The sequence below is a fragment of the Suricata suricatta genome, chromosome 10, assembly GCF_006229205.1.
Source record: "Suricata suricatta isolate VVHF042 chromosome 10, meerkat_22Aug2017_6uvM2_HiC, whole genome shotgun sequence".
NCBI lineage: Eukaryota > Metazoa > Chordata > Mammalia > Carnivora > Herpestidae > Suricata > Suricata suricatta.
In genome coordinates, this window is record NC_043709.1 from 44,146,930 (window position 1) to 44,162,077 (window position 15,148).

The 15,148-nt window shown below is 41.6% G+C and overlaps 1 protein-coding gene and 1 long non-coding RNA gene across 5 annotated transcripts in view; one reads left to right on the forward strand and one right to left on the reverse strand.

The window, feature by feature from the left end:
- The window catches only part of LGR5 (leucine rich repeat containing G protein-coupled receptor 5), a 128,579-nt gene that overhangs the window by 26,964 nt on the left and 86,467 nt on the right, over window positions 1-15,148 (reverse strand). For both annotated transcript variants that reach the window (XM_029955786.1, XM_029955784.1), the window contains exon 5: window positions 801-1,016. In XM_029955786.1, coding sequence (XP_029811646.1) covers window positions 801-1,016 — 216 coding nt within the window. The remainder of the gene's footprint in view (window positions 1-800; window positions 1,017-15,148) is intronic.
- LOC115305525 overlaps window positions 1-15,148 on the forward strand; it is a 57,219-nt gene that overhangs the window by 9,718 nt on the left and 32,353 nt on the right. The window contains exons 2-4 of one of the 3 annotated variants that reach the window (XR_003914827.1): window positions 2,659-2,760; window positions 3,268-3,390; window positions 6,025-7,030. This is a non-coding gene — a long non-coding RNA (uncharacterized LOC115305525). Of the gene's footprint in view, window positions 1-2,658; window positions 2,761-3,267; window positions 3,391-6,024; window positions 7,031-15,148 lie in introns of those variants that run through there. The other 2 variants (XR_003914825.1, XR_003914826.1) reach the window with 2 other exon arrangements.

Sequence of the window (15,148 nt, forward strand, 5' to 3'; positions counted from 1 at the left end):
GAGGGAAAAGGGATAGGAACCCAGCCGTCCCTCAAAGGAAGATATACAGCAATACGAGGGAGACGGGTAATCAAGAAAACTGGGATCACTGAAGGCAGTGGCAGGCCGGGGCGGGCATGGAGCGAAGGGAAGAAATGGGGCAGAAGCCCTCCTCAGTTCCTACGCACACTGATCTTACCGTCTTTTGATCAGCTGTTCTCTTCCTGGATCAGCCTTGATTGACGTTACACACAGAGGGCATATGGCTACACTCCGAAAGAAGACCGATTGTTTTTCAAACTATTACTTGAGAATCACTTTGGTTTACTTAAAGAAATCTAGACTCATCAGGAAAACCCCCACCAAATGCACAGCTCTCTGTCAATGGTTTGTTCATACTTATCTTTCCTTGGTAGGGATTCAAAAAGTATTTATTAAGTAATAAAGGCATATTTCAATTTGACTGAATAATAAATTATTACCAGAAATAAGGAATTTTTATTAACTTCCGTCACTGGACTAACAACTGTAGACTCTGACGACTGGACTAACAACTGTAGACTCTGACGACTGCCGAAGACAGAGGTCATAGTTTATCTTTGCCTTGCAGTGCTTGGCACTTAGCAGGTGCTTGCTAAAACCTGTTGAATTCTTTTATACAATTAGAACATTTGTGAGTCATTTTGAGGAGGGGTCTAGGAGGTTTTCCTCCCTGAACATGTCCCTATTCAAGGTTTGAAGGGCCAGCACTTGAAGACCAAAGTCTTGCAGTGAACATTTAGAAATTATAAAAACAGAGAGGGAAAAATCAATAAACTTACAGAACTACCAAGCTGGAGAGGTTTCCAAAGGCATAGTCTGGTATGTGGTGTATTTTGTTCAGGGCCAAGGTCATGGCCTGCAGTGCTGATAAACTTCTGAAAGCCTGCACAGGGATTTCCGTCAAGGCATTGTCATCCAGCCACAAGTGCCTCAGGGAATGCAGGCCACTGAAACAGCCGGGAGGCACGGAGCTGATGTGGTTAGCGTCCAGGCGCCTGGGGAAGGAAGCAAGCAAGAAGGTAGAAAGGGCAGGAGAACAGTCAGGACGCTGCTGACCAGGACTGAAGCAGGGCTCAGGGCCCGGAGATGCCCTGAACCCTGGAACGTCTCGCCCTCCTGGTAGGCTGTCCTCACTCAGGAGTAGAACCATGCCTTCTTTGGTCCTGTTGGCCATAAAATTCTGCGAAGCTATGATTCCCTTCCAGGCCCGTGAGTAACATGCCTTCAGGCACGAAGTGGCCTCCCGTGAGGTATAGACTTTCAGCGTGGAGATCTTTTAGTTTTCCTTTTGGACACCAGGAGAAAGATAGATACCCTTTCTCTTCCCCCTCACCCCAAGCCAAATCACCTCCTTTGCTTTCTCTGGAGTGTTTCAAACATGAGAAACATACTATTCTACTAATTTGCTCATGAGCTCTGGGAAAAGATCATTTCAGCATTGGAAAAGAATGGAGTAATTTTTAAAGGCTGTTGGAGATATGCCTCAGGGAGAGAAGAGGCAGCCTCTGCCATTTCTTAGTGCAGTCCTGAAAAACCTAAAAGCAGCTGCTTTCTTGGCCATTTAACCATTTGCATTGGGCAAATATTTGGTTTTCCAGACATTTTAAACAAATAATGAAATTAACAGCTTTCCCAGGTTTTGCTTCTTTCTTCTACACACCATTTCTTTTAAAATGGGGAACTATATCTAAATATAGATCTAGTTAATGAGCTGTTGCAGCTTCTGAGCCAGCAGAGGGAGTGCAATGCATTTATTTCGCCCCTGCTCATCACTAACAGTGGCAGTGATGACAAAGCCTGAACTTGTCTTGTTGGAAATTCGACTTTCCTGTAAGGTGCACGCACAAGAGAAGCACCATCACCCAGCAATGCTTCTAATGCCCTCACTCACTTTTCCCACCGTTTTTAAGGCTCACACACTTGTTTGCATTTTCAAAGCTAGGGTTAAAAAAAAGAAGAAGAAAAGTTGCATTTTAAGCAGTTCATGTATTAGGAAGGAATAGAAAATCACGCATGGATTTTGAAAACTGTTTTAGGAAGCATTTAAGACTAAATGATGCAGGAAGTGCACCACGATCATGAAATAATCTCTTGCAAACCACATTTAAACAATTTAGAAATAGAGAGAAATCTCTGTGGTAGGGAGCTAATTAATCTCTTTGAAAGCGGCTTTCTCACTTTTGGTCACATAAGTCACTTCACTTGTCCTCTAGCTCCTACTTCTGCTGACCGAATGGGAACAAGTAGAAAAGCAAGAAGACCCTGGACCAAATTTTGAGAATAACTGAGATCAGGTCACTCGGAATGAATTTGAAGAGTTCAATGTCATGGCCCACTCACAATTACATTTCCAGGAGGGCTACAATTATTGTAGGCAGCAGACACACAGGTTCGAATAAATATCTCCAGGTTCTGTCAATAAATGGAACCAGAAATATTTAGGAAAACTCAACACTGGTTCTTTCCCCTTGGTCCAGTGATGATGTGTTCAGCCCAGGTTCAAATAAGGTATACTTTTCATCACGGGTGAAGAAGTGGTTGTTTTTCTTTAACCAGAAGTAAAGCACGTATGTCAACTCTTTTTAACGATTAAAGAATGAAGACTTTATTGAAATAACATGAGCTTCTGCATTTTAGGTGATATATTGTCTGATAACTGCCAGTTGCTTATGAATTAAATCAAGTGGCTTCCAAGAGTTCTGGAGATGACTCATCTTAAGGTTCAGCGCAAACATTCAGGTACATGTACGGAAAAGGTTCTCTCAGCATTGAGTCACAGGCTTTGTCTTCAATATTTAAGTTGCTATTAATGTTCCTGCTGGATCATGAAGTGACCTTGGTCTGAGTTTTCAATGTCAATAAGCCCATTTTTCTGGATAAATGTCTTTAATGAATCACTCCCCCACCCACCCCCTTCCCGAAAAAAAAATGTAATCTGCTTCCACGCTGTAACCTTAGAGCAATTTGCTATCCGTAATGAACGGAGTGAGACGGGCAATTCTGCACAGTCCTAACGCGTCACAGACTAATCCTCTCAGACCCCACACACTGGAGGATCCTGAGTGTAGTACTAAAACGTTTCTCTGTCTCAAGAGTCTCTTCATGTAAGAAGCTCCCAATAAATCATACTCCCTCTGAACGAGGTGTTTTGAAGTCCATGTCCACCTGGCCTCAGTGGTCCGAACCTAATTCAGAGAGTGGAATATTGTTCACATTCAGAGGCCTTGTCTGATTTAATCTTAACAGAAGATCCTAAGGCTGACCTGGAGTATGGCATTAATCATCCGGCCACTCATACAGGTGCTTCTAGCAGCATAAGGTGAAGACCGTGGACAAAGCAGCTGGCGGGGAACAAGTCGTGCCTATCCAGTGAGTAAACAAGGAGCTCATGTTATGTCAGTCTGGTCTTTTTGGGCAGCTGGGCATTTTCTATGCATAGGCTTGGAGAATGTCACATGTCAGTGGTGCTCTGGAAGAAGAATGTCACTGCAGAGTACACAACACCCATAAAAATGTGGTTCTATAATATTGTCAAGAGCAACAAAACTAACTGCATTATATAGCTCTACTTTTAAGTGTTTCTTTTTTTAATGTTTCTTTATTTTTGAGAGAGAGACAGAGAGAGAGAGAAGATGTGAGTGGAGGAGGGAAGGAGAGAGAGGAGGTAAGAGGATCGAAAGTGGGCTCTGCCCCGAGAGCAGTGAGCCTGATGTGGGGCTCAAACTCAAGAACTGTGAGATCATGACCTGACCTGAGCCGAAGTCGGGCACTCAACCGACTGAGCCACCCAGGCACCCCTTCAATGTTTCTTTTTTAAATGTTTATTTATTTTTGAGGGGCGGGGAAGGGCAGAGAGAGAGACAGAGACAGAAAGAGCCAGAGAGAGGAAGACAGAGAGTCTGAAGCGGGCTCTGTGCTGTGCACAATGTGGGGCTCAAACTTCCAAACCATGAGATCACAAGACCTGAGCTGAAGTTGGATGTTCAACCAACTTAGCCACCGAGGGGCCTAACTCCTTAAGTGTTTCTTTATTATCACTTCCATTTCTTGCAAGTCACAAAGATATGTGTGTGTGTGTGTGTGTGTGTGTGTGTGTGTGTGTGTGTGTAGGCAGCTTAGAATCTGAATTAGTGTAGAGATTTGGGATGAGAAATCGTAGGTCCAAGGCAGTATATACATAGTAGCTGTGTGTTCATGGCCCAGTCAATAGACCTCAGCCTTCACACCCTGTAAAATGGGGGTAACACCTCTCTATTTTATAGGATTGCTTTATAATGAAAGGAATGAGTACAACAAAACCTTATAAACTATAAGTCTCCTTAAGGATTTTAGATTATTATTACTTGAGCCTAGTTAACAGTTTGTATTTTTGTTTTTTGACCATAGAAATCATTTATAGTAAAAGAGGTTAACTCACATTTTGCCTTAGTCAAAAGTTTGTTAAAAGAAATACTATGTTGTCAGTGAATTTTGGTTCTGAAAAACACTACTTCTTTCATCCCTCATAACAGAAATAATTAAGAGGTGTCTGCAATTAGACTTAATAGAAGTTATCCTCGTTTTTCATCCTTCAGCATTACAATTACATGCACATGTGTGCACGTGTGTATGTGTGCATGTGTAAACACAGAGAGCCAATGGTTTTGTTCCTGATACATTACTGACTAGAACATCTTCACCGCAAAGGCAAAAGAGAAGTGGTGGAATGTGATAGCACATTCTGAGACACAATTCCTGGCAATGATCTTAGCATTTAAGCATCTAGCAGCAACGTGACTGAGGTACCACAGAACCTGCGTGCAGATAGCTGTAGCAAAACAAACCCTTTAACAATGGGAATGGCCTGATTGCCTTTTAGACAAATAAAACTTCTTCATTATGATCTTGACATGCATTTTGAAAAGTAATCACGAAAAGGGGAATGGCACCCATATCTCCTTTTGTTACTTGTTACTTGTAACTTAACGGCAAACTGAGACATAAAAGTTTAGACTATTTTCTTTTTTTTTAAAGTTTTATGGGGACACCTGGGTGGCTCAGTCGGTTAAGCGTCCGACTTCAGCTTAGGTCATGATCTCACCGTTTGTGAGTTCTAGCCCTGCACTGGGCTCTGTGCTGACTGACAGCTCAGAGCCTAAAGGCTGCTTTGGTTTCTGTGTCTCCCTCTCTCTCTGCCCCTCCCCCACTCATGCTCTGTTTCTCTCTGTATCAATAATAAATAAACATAAAAAAATTAAAAAAAAAATAGGAGCGCCTGGGTGGCTCAGTCAGTTAAGTGTTCGACTTTGGCTTAGGTCATGATCTCGCAGTTTATGGGTTCAAGCCCTGCATCGGGCTCTGTGCTGACAGCTCAGAGCCTGGAGCCTGTTTCAGATTCTGTATCTCCCCCTCTCTCTGCTCCTCCCTCACTCGAGCTTTGTCTTGGTCTCAAAAATAAATAAACATTAAAAAAATTTTTTTTTAATTAAAAAAATAAACACATTAAAGAAAAAGTTTTATGTATTTATTTTTGAGAGATAGCATGAGCAGGGGAGGGGCAGAGAGGGAAGGAGAGAGAGAATACCAAGCAGGCTTTACTGTCAGCGCAGAGCCCAGTGCCAGGATTAACCTCATGAACTGCAAGATCATGACCTGAACCAACATCAAGAGTCTGAAGCTTAACCAACTGAGCCACCCAGGTGCCCCTCCGCTACTCTCTATGTCATACAACGACTTACTTAATGGACAAATGGTAAACTGGAAAGTACACTGAATTCGAAAAATTGAGATAAATAGAGTCAAGACTCTGTCAGTTATTAATTTTGAGATTTGGAGGCACACTGATTAATTTCTCTGAGGGTCAGTTTTCATATCTGTAAAGCAGAATCATAACAGGTCACAGGATTCCACATAAGTGGAAGTGTTTTGCAAACAGTGAAGCACTCTACGAATGATTTGAGAAAAATTTTCACATTTAGGAAGTGCTTCCCCCTCCTCTAAAAGTTTCTTTACTTTTACCTGCAGGTTTTTAACCCTTTGTAATTTCGAATCTCTCTAAAGGAGACTGACGTTTTGGGGGCTCACATAGGCTGGCAGGACTGCCAATTTTCTATGCACCATAATCCTGTGCACCTAAGTTCAGGAGCTACACTGCGTGCTCAGATTAGAGTTGTAGGAAGCCTTCCATCCCAGAGAAAAGAAGATGCACTCATCTAACCTTCTGTGTTAGGCCAGCAAAGGTCCAAAAAGGCCCACAAGGCTGACATGGCTGAGGAAAACCAAGACACCATCTGGCATAAGAACATAATTTTCAAGTATGAGTCTGGGCAGTGTTACTTAGGGGACAACAGCGATGAGAAATGGTTCTGTCATGATTTGGGGGCATATGTTGAAATAACTCCCTCTCTGGAGGGAGGGCTTGAGGTTGGAGGACTCCATAACTACCAAAGGGATTCTGCTTCACAAACTGCTTGGCCAGCAGGGCTGGCCCTCGTGGACCTGGGCTTGTCTTTCCTCACCACTGGACCTTGTCAGGACCATCCAGGTCACCCTGACAGGTTTCAATACCCTTGAGTATCCAAAGTAAGCATTCAGAGCCTGGATAAGTACTTTCAGAAGATTTCCGGGTTATCTACCTATGAGCAATGTCCCATTCTCTTCCAAATAACCTGCAACGTCTACATAAAGATGTTTCTCTGGGGTGAGCAGCGGTACTGCCTCCTGACTGGGTACTTCATGTGTGTGGAAAGATCACTCTGATGGCATCAAGGCAGCTGCAGTCGCGAGGGTGAGAAAAGACGAGGGCCTGAAAGAAGTACGAAGACGGAGAAGGAGGCCCGCTGGGAGAAGTGCTAAGTAAGTGGGCTCAACAGAATGTGGTGACTTGTCAGCTGTGGCCACAGGCGGAGGCAAGGAGAGCTCCGGTGATTCCGTGTTCCACGCTGGGCCACTGGGCAGATGGAGACCACGCAAGAGCAGGCATGACTATTATCCAGTATTGTGTAAACTAAAAATAAAACAAAACTGCATGTTGCCCATGAGTGCAGTTCTGTAATATCAGTGTATCCTATGTGATGAAGAGTTAGAAGGTAACAGGCAAAAAAATCACTGATGTCAGGCAATGGCAAAACAAAACAAAACAAACCCAAAAAACAAAAACAAACCCCCCCCCCCCAGCTTTCTTATCTTCTGTCTAAAGTTTTTTTCCAGGGGCGCCTGGGTGGTTCAGTCAGTTAAGTGCCCGGCTTCGGCTCAGGTCATGCTCTCACAGTTCGTGGGTTCCAGCCCTGCGTCGGGCTCTGTGCTGACAGCTAGCTCAGAGCCTGGAGCCTGCTTCGGATTCTGTATCTCCCTCTCTCTCTGACCCTCCCCTATTCCCACTGTCTCTCTCTGTCTCTCAAAAAAAAAAAAGAACATAAAGTTTTTTTCCATAATATTTTCATGTATCAATCCTTAGTTTTACAAGTTTTCTCTTTTAAAGAATCTGTTCCATACTCCTGGAAGGAATTTTTGATTTATAAATGGCATTATTGTAGGGATTATAGAAGCTATGAGATCATTCTTGCTTTGTTTCTCCAGAAAAAGGCCCCTTACATAGATCTCAAATATGGTACCTTGCCAGTGTATCACATAGACTTCTATCTCTGTTTGAGAATGTCTTTGATAAGCCATTAACAACAAGGAAGAAAGCGTTAGTCAAAAGATAAGCCCTAGATCTTGGCTAATTCCATATCTGACATGACTGTAATGATGTCAATTATTAACATAGATGACTTGAGAAAAAAGAAGTCAAAGGTGTGAAGAATATTGCAGCTGCAGGTAGACTATGGCTCCTGGAGTTTCTTTCAATGAACAGAAGTATGAAGCATAGCATTTTCTTCACGAACTTTTCTCTTTTATATTTTGAGGAGCATTTTTTTCTCCATAAGTTAAAAAAAATGACAAATTCACTTGTATATACATTTGTACATTTTGTGAGACCATTTTGAATAATTCATGAATAGTCAAAAGAACACATTTAGTTCATTTATAAAATTTTAGGAAATGAAAGCATTTTCAATTATTATCTTTTGCTATGAAATGAAAATCATGGATTTCCAAGCTTATATATAATACAATTCGATGAAGTATCTAAAGTATTTGTTGCAGTGAAATTTTGCTGCTTGGAAATTTTATTGCACCAAGACCAGTGGATCACTGGAATTGAATTTGTCAGATCATTATAACAGTACTACTGGGATAGAACTTTATCTATATGAAATTTTATGGATTGAATTAATGTTGATTTATATGAAATCTTCATAATACTAGGGGTTATTTTTATTGTTATTTATTGTTATTTAATATGGATGAAGTAACCAAAATGGAGGATTTCACCTTTTAATGATATTTCCCATTTATATCCTAGGAAGACATTAAGCATATGAATTTATATAATGGGAATTTCTGCTTCTACCTTTCTGTTCTCCATCTTATTCATTGGTAAACTTAATGTAAACCAGGAAGAAAAATTATTGCTTTAAACTTACCTCTGAAAAGGTAAAGTTTTTTCATCTCTGCAGCTTGGGGACAGATAAAGTCTAAGGCTCACTGAAGAACAATAATTTAGAGACTAGTCGGTTGGCTTGACTAACAGCTAGATGGAGTGCCTAACAGAACCAAACCTGTCTTTCTTGGCACCATTGGGGAGTTCATGACTCCAGTAAGAAATATCTTTTAAAGTCAATTTATAGTATGTTGCTCACTTTCTCAGAGGTCATTGCTGCTGTGAATTTTGTAACAAGGAGACAAGTAACATGAGCATTAACTTCTCCAGTTTCATTTTTCTCCATAGAAAACAAAGACTTTTTTGGGGGGAGGTCAAGGCCCCATTAGTCTCAGGTACCATCAGGGTTTGAAATCTGGGGGTTATTTTTTGAATCATCCATTGCCTTCCAGCGAATCATTCACCAAGTCCTCTCCATTTATCTTTATCTCCAAAACTCTCCACTTCCACTGTCTAGTTAAGTCTCTTATCTCTTAACACCTGCATTACTGCAACAGTCTCTGAGTTGGGCCTTTTGCCTTTGATCTCTTATCTCTTCACTTAATCCTGTAGGCTGCTGCCAGATTAATCTCCCTCAAACGGTGCTCTATGTCATTCTCTTGTTAGAAATCCACAGTTCTGCCACATTACTGTCCCTTCAAACCCAAACTTCCCATGTGATATTCAAAGCTCACCATCCACCTTCACTGGCCACACTTTTTCTCTGATTTCTCTGTCCCAGTCACGTTGTCCCTATTTAGCTCCCTCCTATAGTACTTCTGGGCCCTGTATTCATAAGCATCCCCTACTTCCTGCCTTTCGGAATCTTCCCAACCCTCCAAGACTTAGCATATGGTTCTTCCCTAAACCCTACTCTTTAAAAAAATATTATTAAAGTATAGTTGACATACAATGTTATTAGGTGTACAACATAGTGATCAACAGTTCTATCCATCACTCAATGCTCACCATGGTAAAGATAGTCATCATCTGTCACCATACTATGTTAGTACATTACTGATTACATTCTTATACTGTACTTTTCATCTCTCTGACTTACTTATTTTATTATTGCAAGTTTGTCCCTCTTAATCTCCTTCAACTACTTTACTCATCCCCTCCCACCTCGCAACCCACCCCCACCTGTCCTCTGGCAACCACCAGTTTGCCTTGAACTGCTGAATTCTTTAAGTGGAGACTCTTCAGCTAAAACAATAGAAAGCTAAATCTTGTAGACAAATCAACTTCAAAATCCCTGAAGGAACCTCTGGGGTCCAACTCTCAGTTTAGGAAGGGCAGGTACAAAAAGCCAGACACAGAGATAAAGAGTTTGGAGCCAGGGAGATCAGTGAGTGTGGGCTACAGTCAAACTGGGGGAGATGAGCTGATCCCAAGCAGATGTTTAGAACTTAGGGTTTGAGGCTTTAGTTAAGTTCAATAAATATTTCTGGAGTGTGCGTTTTTTGCAGGTCCTGTTCCTGGTGCTTGAGATCTATCAGAAAGTAAACCAGGCAGACATGGGGCATGTTTTCTAAGCGTGTTGACCCAACTTTTATGTGGCATGTTTCCTAAAGTGGAATCAGACAACCAAATCATTACAAGGAGGTGTTAGGTGAAGGCAAATGCATGGTAGGAGTTCCTAACCTAAATTTCACTTTGAGATCTAGATCTGGATTTCAAGCTGTCTATATGACATTTCCACTCAATTGTTCCTCTACGAACACATATGTTCGAGACCAAATTCATTATCATCCACCTCTATTTTCCCCAAATGTAGCTTTCTGCTGGTGTTTTTTGTTTGTTTGTTGGTTTGTTTGTTTGTTTGTTTTCAGTGATGGGCTTCCTTAAGCCCATGGTTATAAACCAGAAATTTAGGAATCATCCTTGACATCTCTTACGCCTTCATTCTTTATCGCCAATTCATTGCCAAATACTGGTAATTTCATCTAAATAGTTCTCAAATCCATTTCCCTTTCAACATCTCCACTGCTCCCATCCTGACAAAGTTCTCCTTTCTCTCCTAGACTATTTCAGGAACACAGATCAAATCATGCCTTTCCCTGCCTAAAATCCTCCTGTGGTTTCCCATTGCCTTCACAATAAAGGCTAAAGTCTTTGGCATGTTCCAGATGGGTTTCAAGGCGTCTGACCCCGCCTGTCTCCCTAAGCTCTTCTTGTACTTCTTGCACATCACTCTTCCTGCTTCAGCCACAAGGAGGTTGTTTCTGCTCTTTGATGTATGAGCTCCTCCTGCAGCCCCCCACCCCCACAGAGCAGTGCACAAGTAGTTCCCTCAGTCTGGAATGTTCTTCCCTCCTGTCATTTTCTGATCAACTTCCACCTTTACAATAGGGACAAGATATTCTTTTCTCACCTACAGTTTCCTTATCAGAAAAGTGGAGGCAAATACTACATCACAGGTAATGAGGGAACAGACAACCAAATGCATAGGGAAACACTGAAAAAGGCAGACTGGCCCACATGTTAATAATATTGTTCTCTTCTCTTCTTTTATTTAAAAAATTTTTTTAACATTTATTATTTCTGAGAGATTGCGAGAGACAGAGCACAAGCGGGTGAGGGGCAGAGAGAGAGGGAGACACTGAATCCGAAGCAGGCTCCAGGCTCTGAGCTGTCAGCACAGAGCCTGATGTGGGGCACGAACTCACAGCAATGAGATCATGACCTGAGTTGAAGTCAGACTCTTAATCAACTGAGCCACCCCAGTGCTCCTCTCTTCTCTTCTTCAAGTTATTTGTTTTCTGTCCTGCAACATTACTATTTTCTTTCTTTTTTGTAAACCTTCACAACATAGGTCTGGAGGTAAGATGTGATTCTGTCCAATTGCCTCACATTAATGCATCCTGCTGTGCACCCATTCTCTGCGGTGGATTTCGGAGGGAGGCAAAATAGCGTGGTGGTAAGATGGGCAGATTTTGGAGCTAGGGAGACCAGAGTTCTTATCCCAGACTCACCTCTAGACTGACTCCATTATAAGCCATTTGACCTTGAGAAGGTCATTTAACATCGTTGAATTTTTACTTCCTCATCACTAAGGAAGGGGTCGTCTCAGTTTTTACTTCATGAGGCTTCGACTCCTCTTTTGAGGATGAGTGGAATGATGCAGGTAAAAGTGCTTCATAAATAGATGCTGCTTTGAAAACTTTGGGGGTTTAAACACCTGGGTGTTTCTGATTTTGTCCTGGCAGTGTTCTCATGCTTTATTGTGTCTTTCCTTTTTTTTTTTTTTTTTAAAGTTTATTTATTCATTTTGAGGAGGAGAAGGGCAGAGTGAGAGGAAGAGAGAGAGAATCCCAAGCAAGCTCAGCACTATCAACACAGAACCCAACTCAGGGCTCGAACTCACAAACTATGGGATCGTGACTTGAGCTGAAATCAAGAGTCGGATGCTCAACCAACTGAGCCACCCAGATGCCCCTCTTTATGTGCCTTTTTACAAACAACACACCTTTCCTTGGTTCCATCCCTTTAGCTTCTCCAAAGAGTTTAACTGAATTTCCAAAGGTAACCTTTGTTTCACATCACAAGACTGAGAAAAGTGGTATTATATTCTACTTATCATTTATAACATCTATGTTCTCTTTTAGTTCTTTGTCTATCTGATATGACTGTCATATGTATGATTTAATCAGAGCACTGGCGGATAGCCTGATGTAAGAATGGTTTGTGCATGGGGTCTTGCCATAAGTATTCACATTTTTTTTTCATACATGATTCTGAGGACTGTGCTCCAATTTGAGTTCTCTCTTGCTATAAACATTGTGTAGAAAAGTCTTTACCTTTGAAAATAGTTTTCTCCTGTTGTTTAATGGGGGGAGAGAGACCAGGAAAACTTCTCATAACAATGCATTGGGTGATGGGTTGCACATGGTTCTAGGACATGAACTCCTAATGGTGCAATAGATAAAACCCTTGGCCTCTAGAACACCCAAGTCCACCTCCATCCTATGATGTACCTGATACGCTGACACTTTGGTGAAAAAAACAAACTAAACCAAACTTTTATATATTGAACACACATTTTTATTGTGTAAGCTTGTAATTTCTCTTTCTGGAGACTATTTTAGTGGAAGGAATAATGTCACTAATACTAAAACCATTGTGGTTTTTTTTTAACCTCTTTGATCTTTTAATCTTATTCTCTTGGTTACCTCACTCTACTTTCTTTTTGTCTGCTCCCACCTCCTTGTCTTTTGTTACTTCCTTCCCATTCTTTATTCAGGGTCTGAAACCCAATAGGCTCCTGGATATTCATGGGAGAAAACTGGGGCTAGTTCTAGGTCTGCTTTACTTTCTGCTCAGCACTGTAAGCCCTGCCTCTTGCTTACTCTCTTTTAGGACTATTGTCAGCAAAACCCTACCATGAAGAGTCTGGGTGACGCTATTAACATTTCACAGGGCTCAGGAGTAGCATACTCTGTATCCCTGAAGCTGCTATCACAAGACGCATGGGCTGATCACATTCCAGGCAAGAATTATATGTTCTTTTTAGGTTTTAAAACAATGTCTTATACTCTGAAGATGAATACCAACCAATTGGAGACTACAGACACTACCAAAGATACGTCTAATTCTTTTATTTTTCTATGTACCAACCCAATTAGTTTCTCTAGAGGGAACCTGAAATGAAAACCAACATGTATTAAATAATACTCGGGTTAGCTGGACAAACATGAATATGTCATTCTCTTTCATCATCTTGAACTTCACTAATGACAGTGAGATGACTGAACATCATTAATGACTGTCAACAAATAAAGCAATGATTTTTTTTTTCATAGATCGATTTCTTAGCTACAAATACAAAGGTATGAGGGCAGGGGAGGGTTAAGTTTTGAGTTTCTATCAAATCGCTGTAATCTGAACCGAGTCCTCAAATGTCTATAATGCCAAAAGTTTCTTGGTAAAATACAACTCATTGTGAATTCTGATTACATTTCCTATTCCCTTCCAAAAAAACCAGAAAGGAAATTAAGTTACATTTGATTACATTACAAAAAAGCCAACTGGTGTCTGGGCAGTCATTGCCATGTCAGAAGCAAACATCCATATTGTACAGGGCAGGCTCTGGGCTACTGGGCTCTGGGCAGGGGCTTGACCTCTTATTCTTTAGACAAGCAATTTGTAAGCATCAGGAGAGAGTTTAAAAGAACACAAACATACCTATATGTTTTCATTATGAACAAAGCCAAATATCTTTTGTTTATGCAAAATAAATGAAAATTACATCTCTTGAAACGTGAGTACAATTTGTTTCTTCCTCACAGCAATGTTACCAATTTTAATGTATCAAGTTTCTTAAACTATATTCAAGGAAGCTAAATCTGTATGGTGGGGCAAAGTATAACATCTATTTCAGGCCTTATCGGTCTCTTTTGGTCCCTAGACCACTTGTTAGTGTCATAGCACAATAAAAATTTTAATTTCTCAGATGGGTTGGCTATACAAACCCCTGGAGGATTTTGTTAAAATGAAGTTTTTGATTAAGTAAGTCAGAGATGAGGCCCAGTGTCCTGTGTATCTGGGAGGCGTTGGTGCCGTGATGAACACATTCGAATAGCGAGGTGTGCTGTCCACACAGCATGTGGCCTCCTGTCTGTATCTGCCCCAGACTGTCAGTAGAATTAATAGGCAGCAATGAGCTGTTTCAATTAAACACAAACAAGGCAATCCTGGACTTATATTTCATATTCTGAGTACATTATTAGTTCACACTGGAATGCAAAGTATGGATTATGTTATTATTTCAGGTTTGAAAATAGCTCAGGAGAATATTTGCAGAACATCTGAAGGAATGCTGCCCAACACGAGTTTTCCCAACCTTTAGTTGAGAAGCACTTATCAATGTTATAATGGAACCAATTAGAAAACACTCAGAGAGTGCAGCCTTGGGCTTTGAGCCCCTCTAGATGATTCTTTTTTGCAGCCAGGGTTGAGAAACCTTCTTTGGAAATTACAAGACCAGGCATGTAGGGGGTGATGCACGCAGAGCTCCCATGGCAGGCGGAGCGCTGCTTAGAGAGTGAGTGTGTAAGAAAAATAACAAAGTGAAGAGAAACAGAGTGAATTTCAGAGAGGGGGGATAAAAGAGGAACCATTAGAAAAAGGGCAGAGTGATAGGCTGAGGGTTGACTGTAGTGCAAGAAAAGCCGAGTGACCGAGCAGAGGCCTCCCAGGTGCGGGCAGCGTGGACGAGGCCGGCCTCATCCTCCTTGTTACTGACACTGATACAGAAGTGGCGTGCAGGCCTGGACAGTGACTGGAGACCGGAGAAGGAATGCGTGTTGTAACGACCACCAGACTCAAACCTGATGCTTTTGGGACGCCTAGGTGGCTCAGTTGCACTTCTGGCTTTGGCTCCTGCCACCATCTCAGAGTTTGTGGGTTTGTGGGTTTGAGGCCCACATCGGGCTCTCTGCTGTCAGCACAGAGCCCACCTCGGATCCTCTGTCTCCCTCTCTCTCTGCACGCCCCCTCCTTGTGTGCACAAGTTTTGTTTAAAAAACAAAACCAAACCTGATATTTTCATTTTTGGAACTGCACAAAGGAAGCGGGAGAAGTGCCATTAAACATCTCAAAGCTGGGACTCACTGTGGCCCAAAC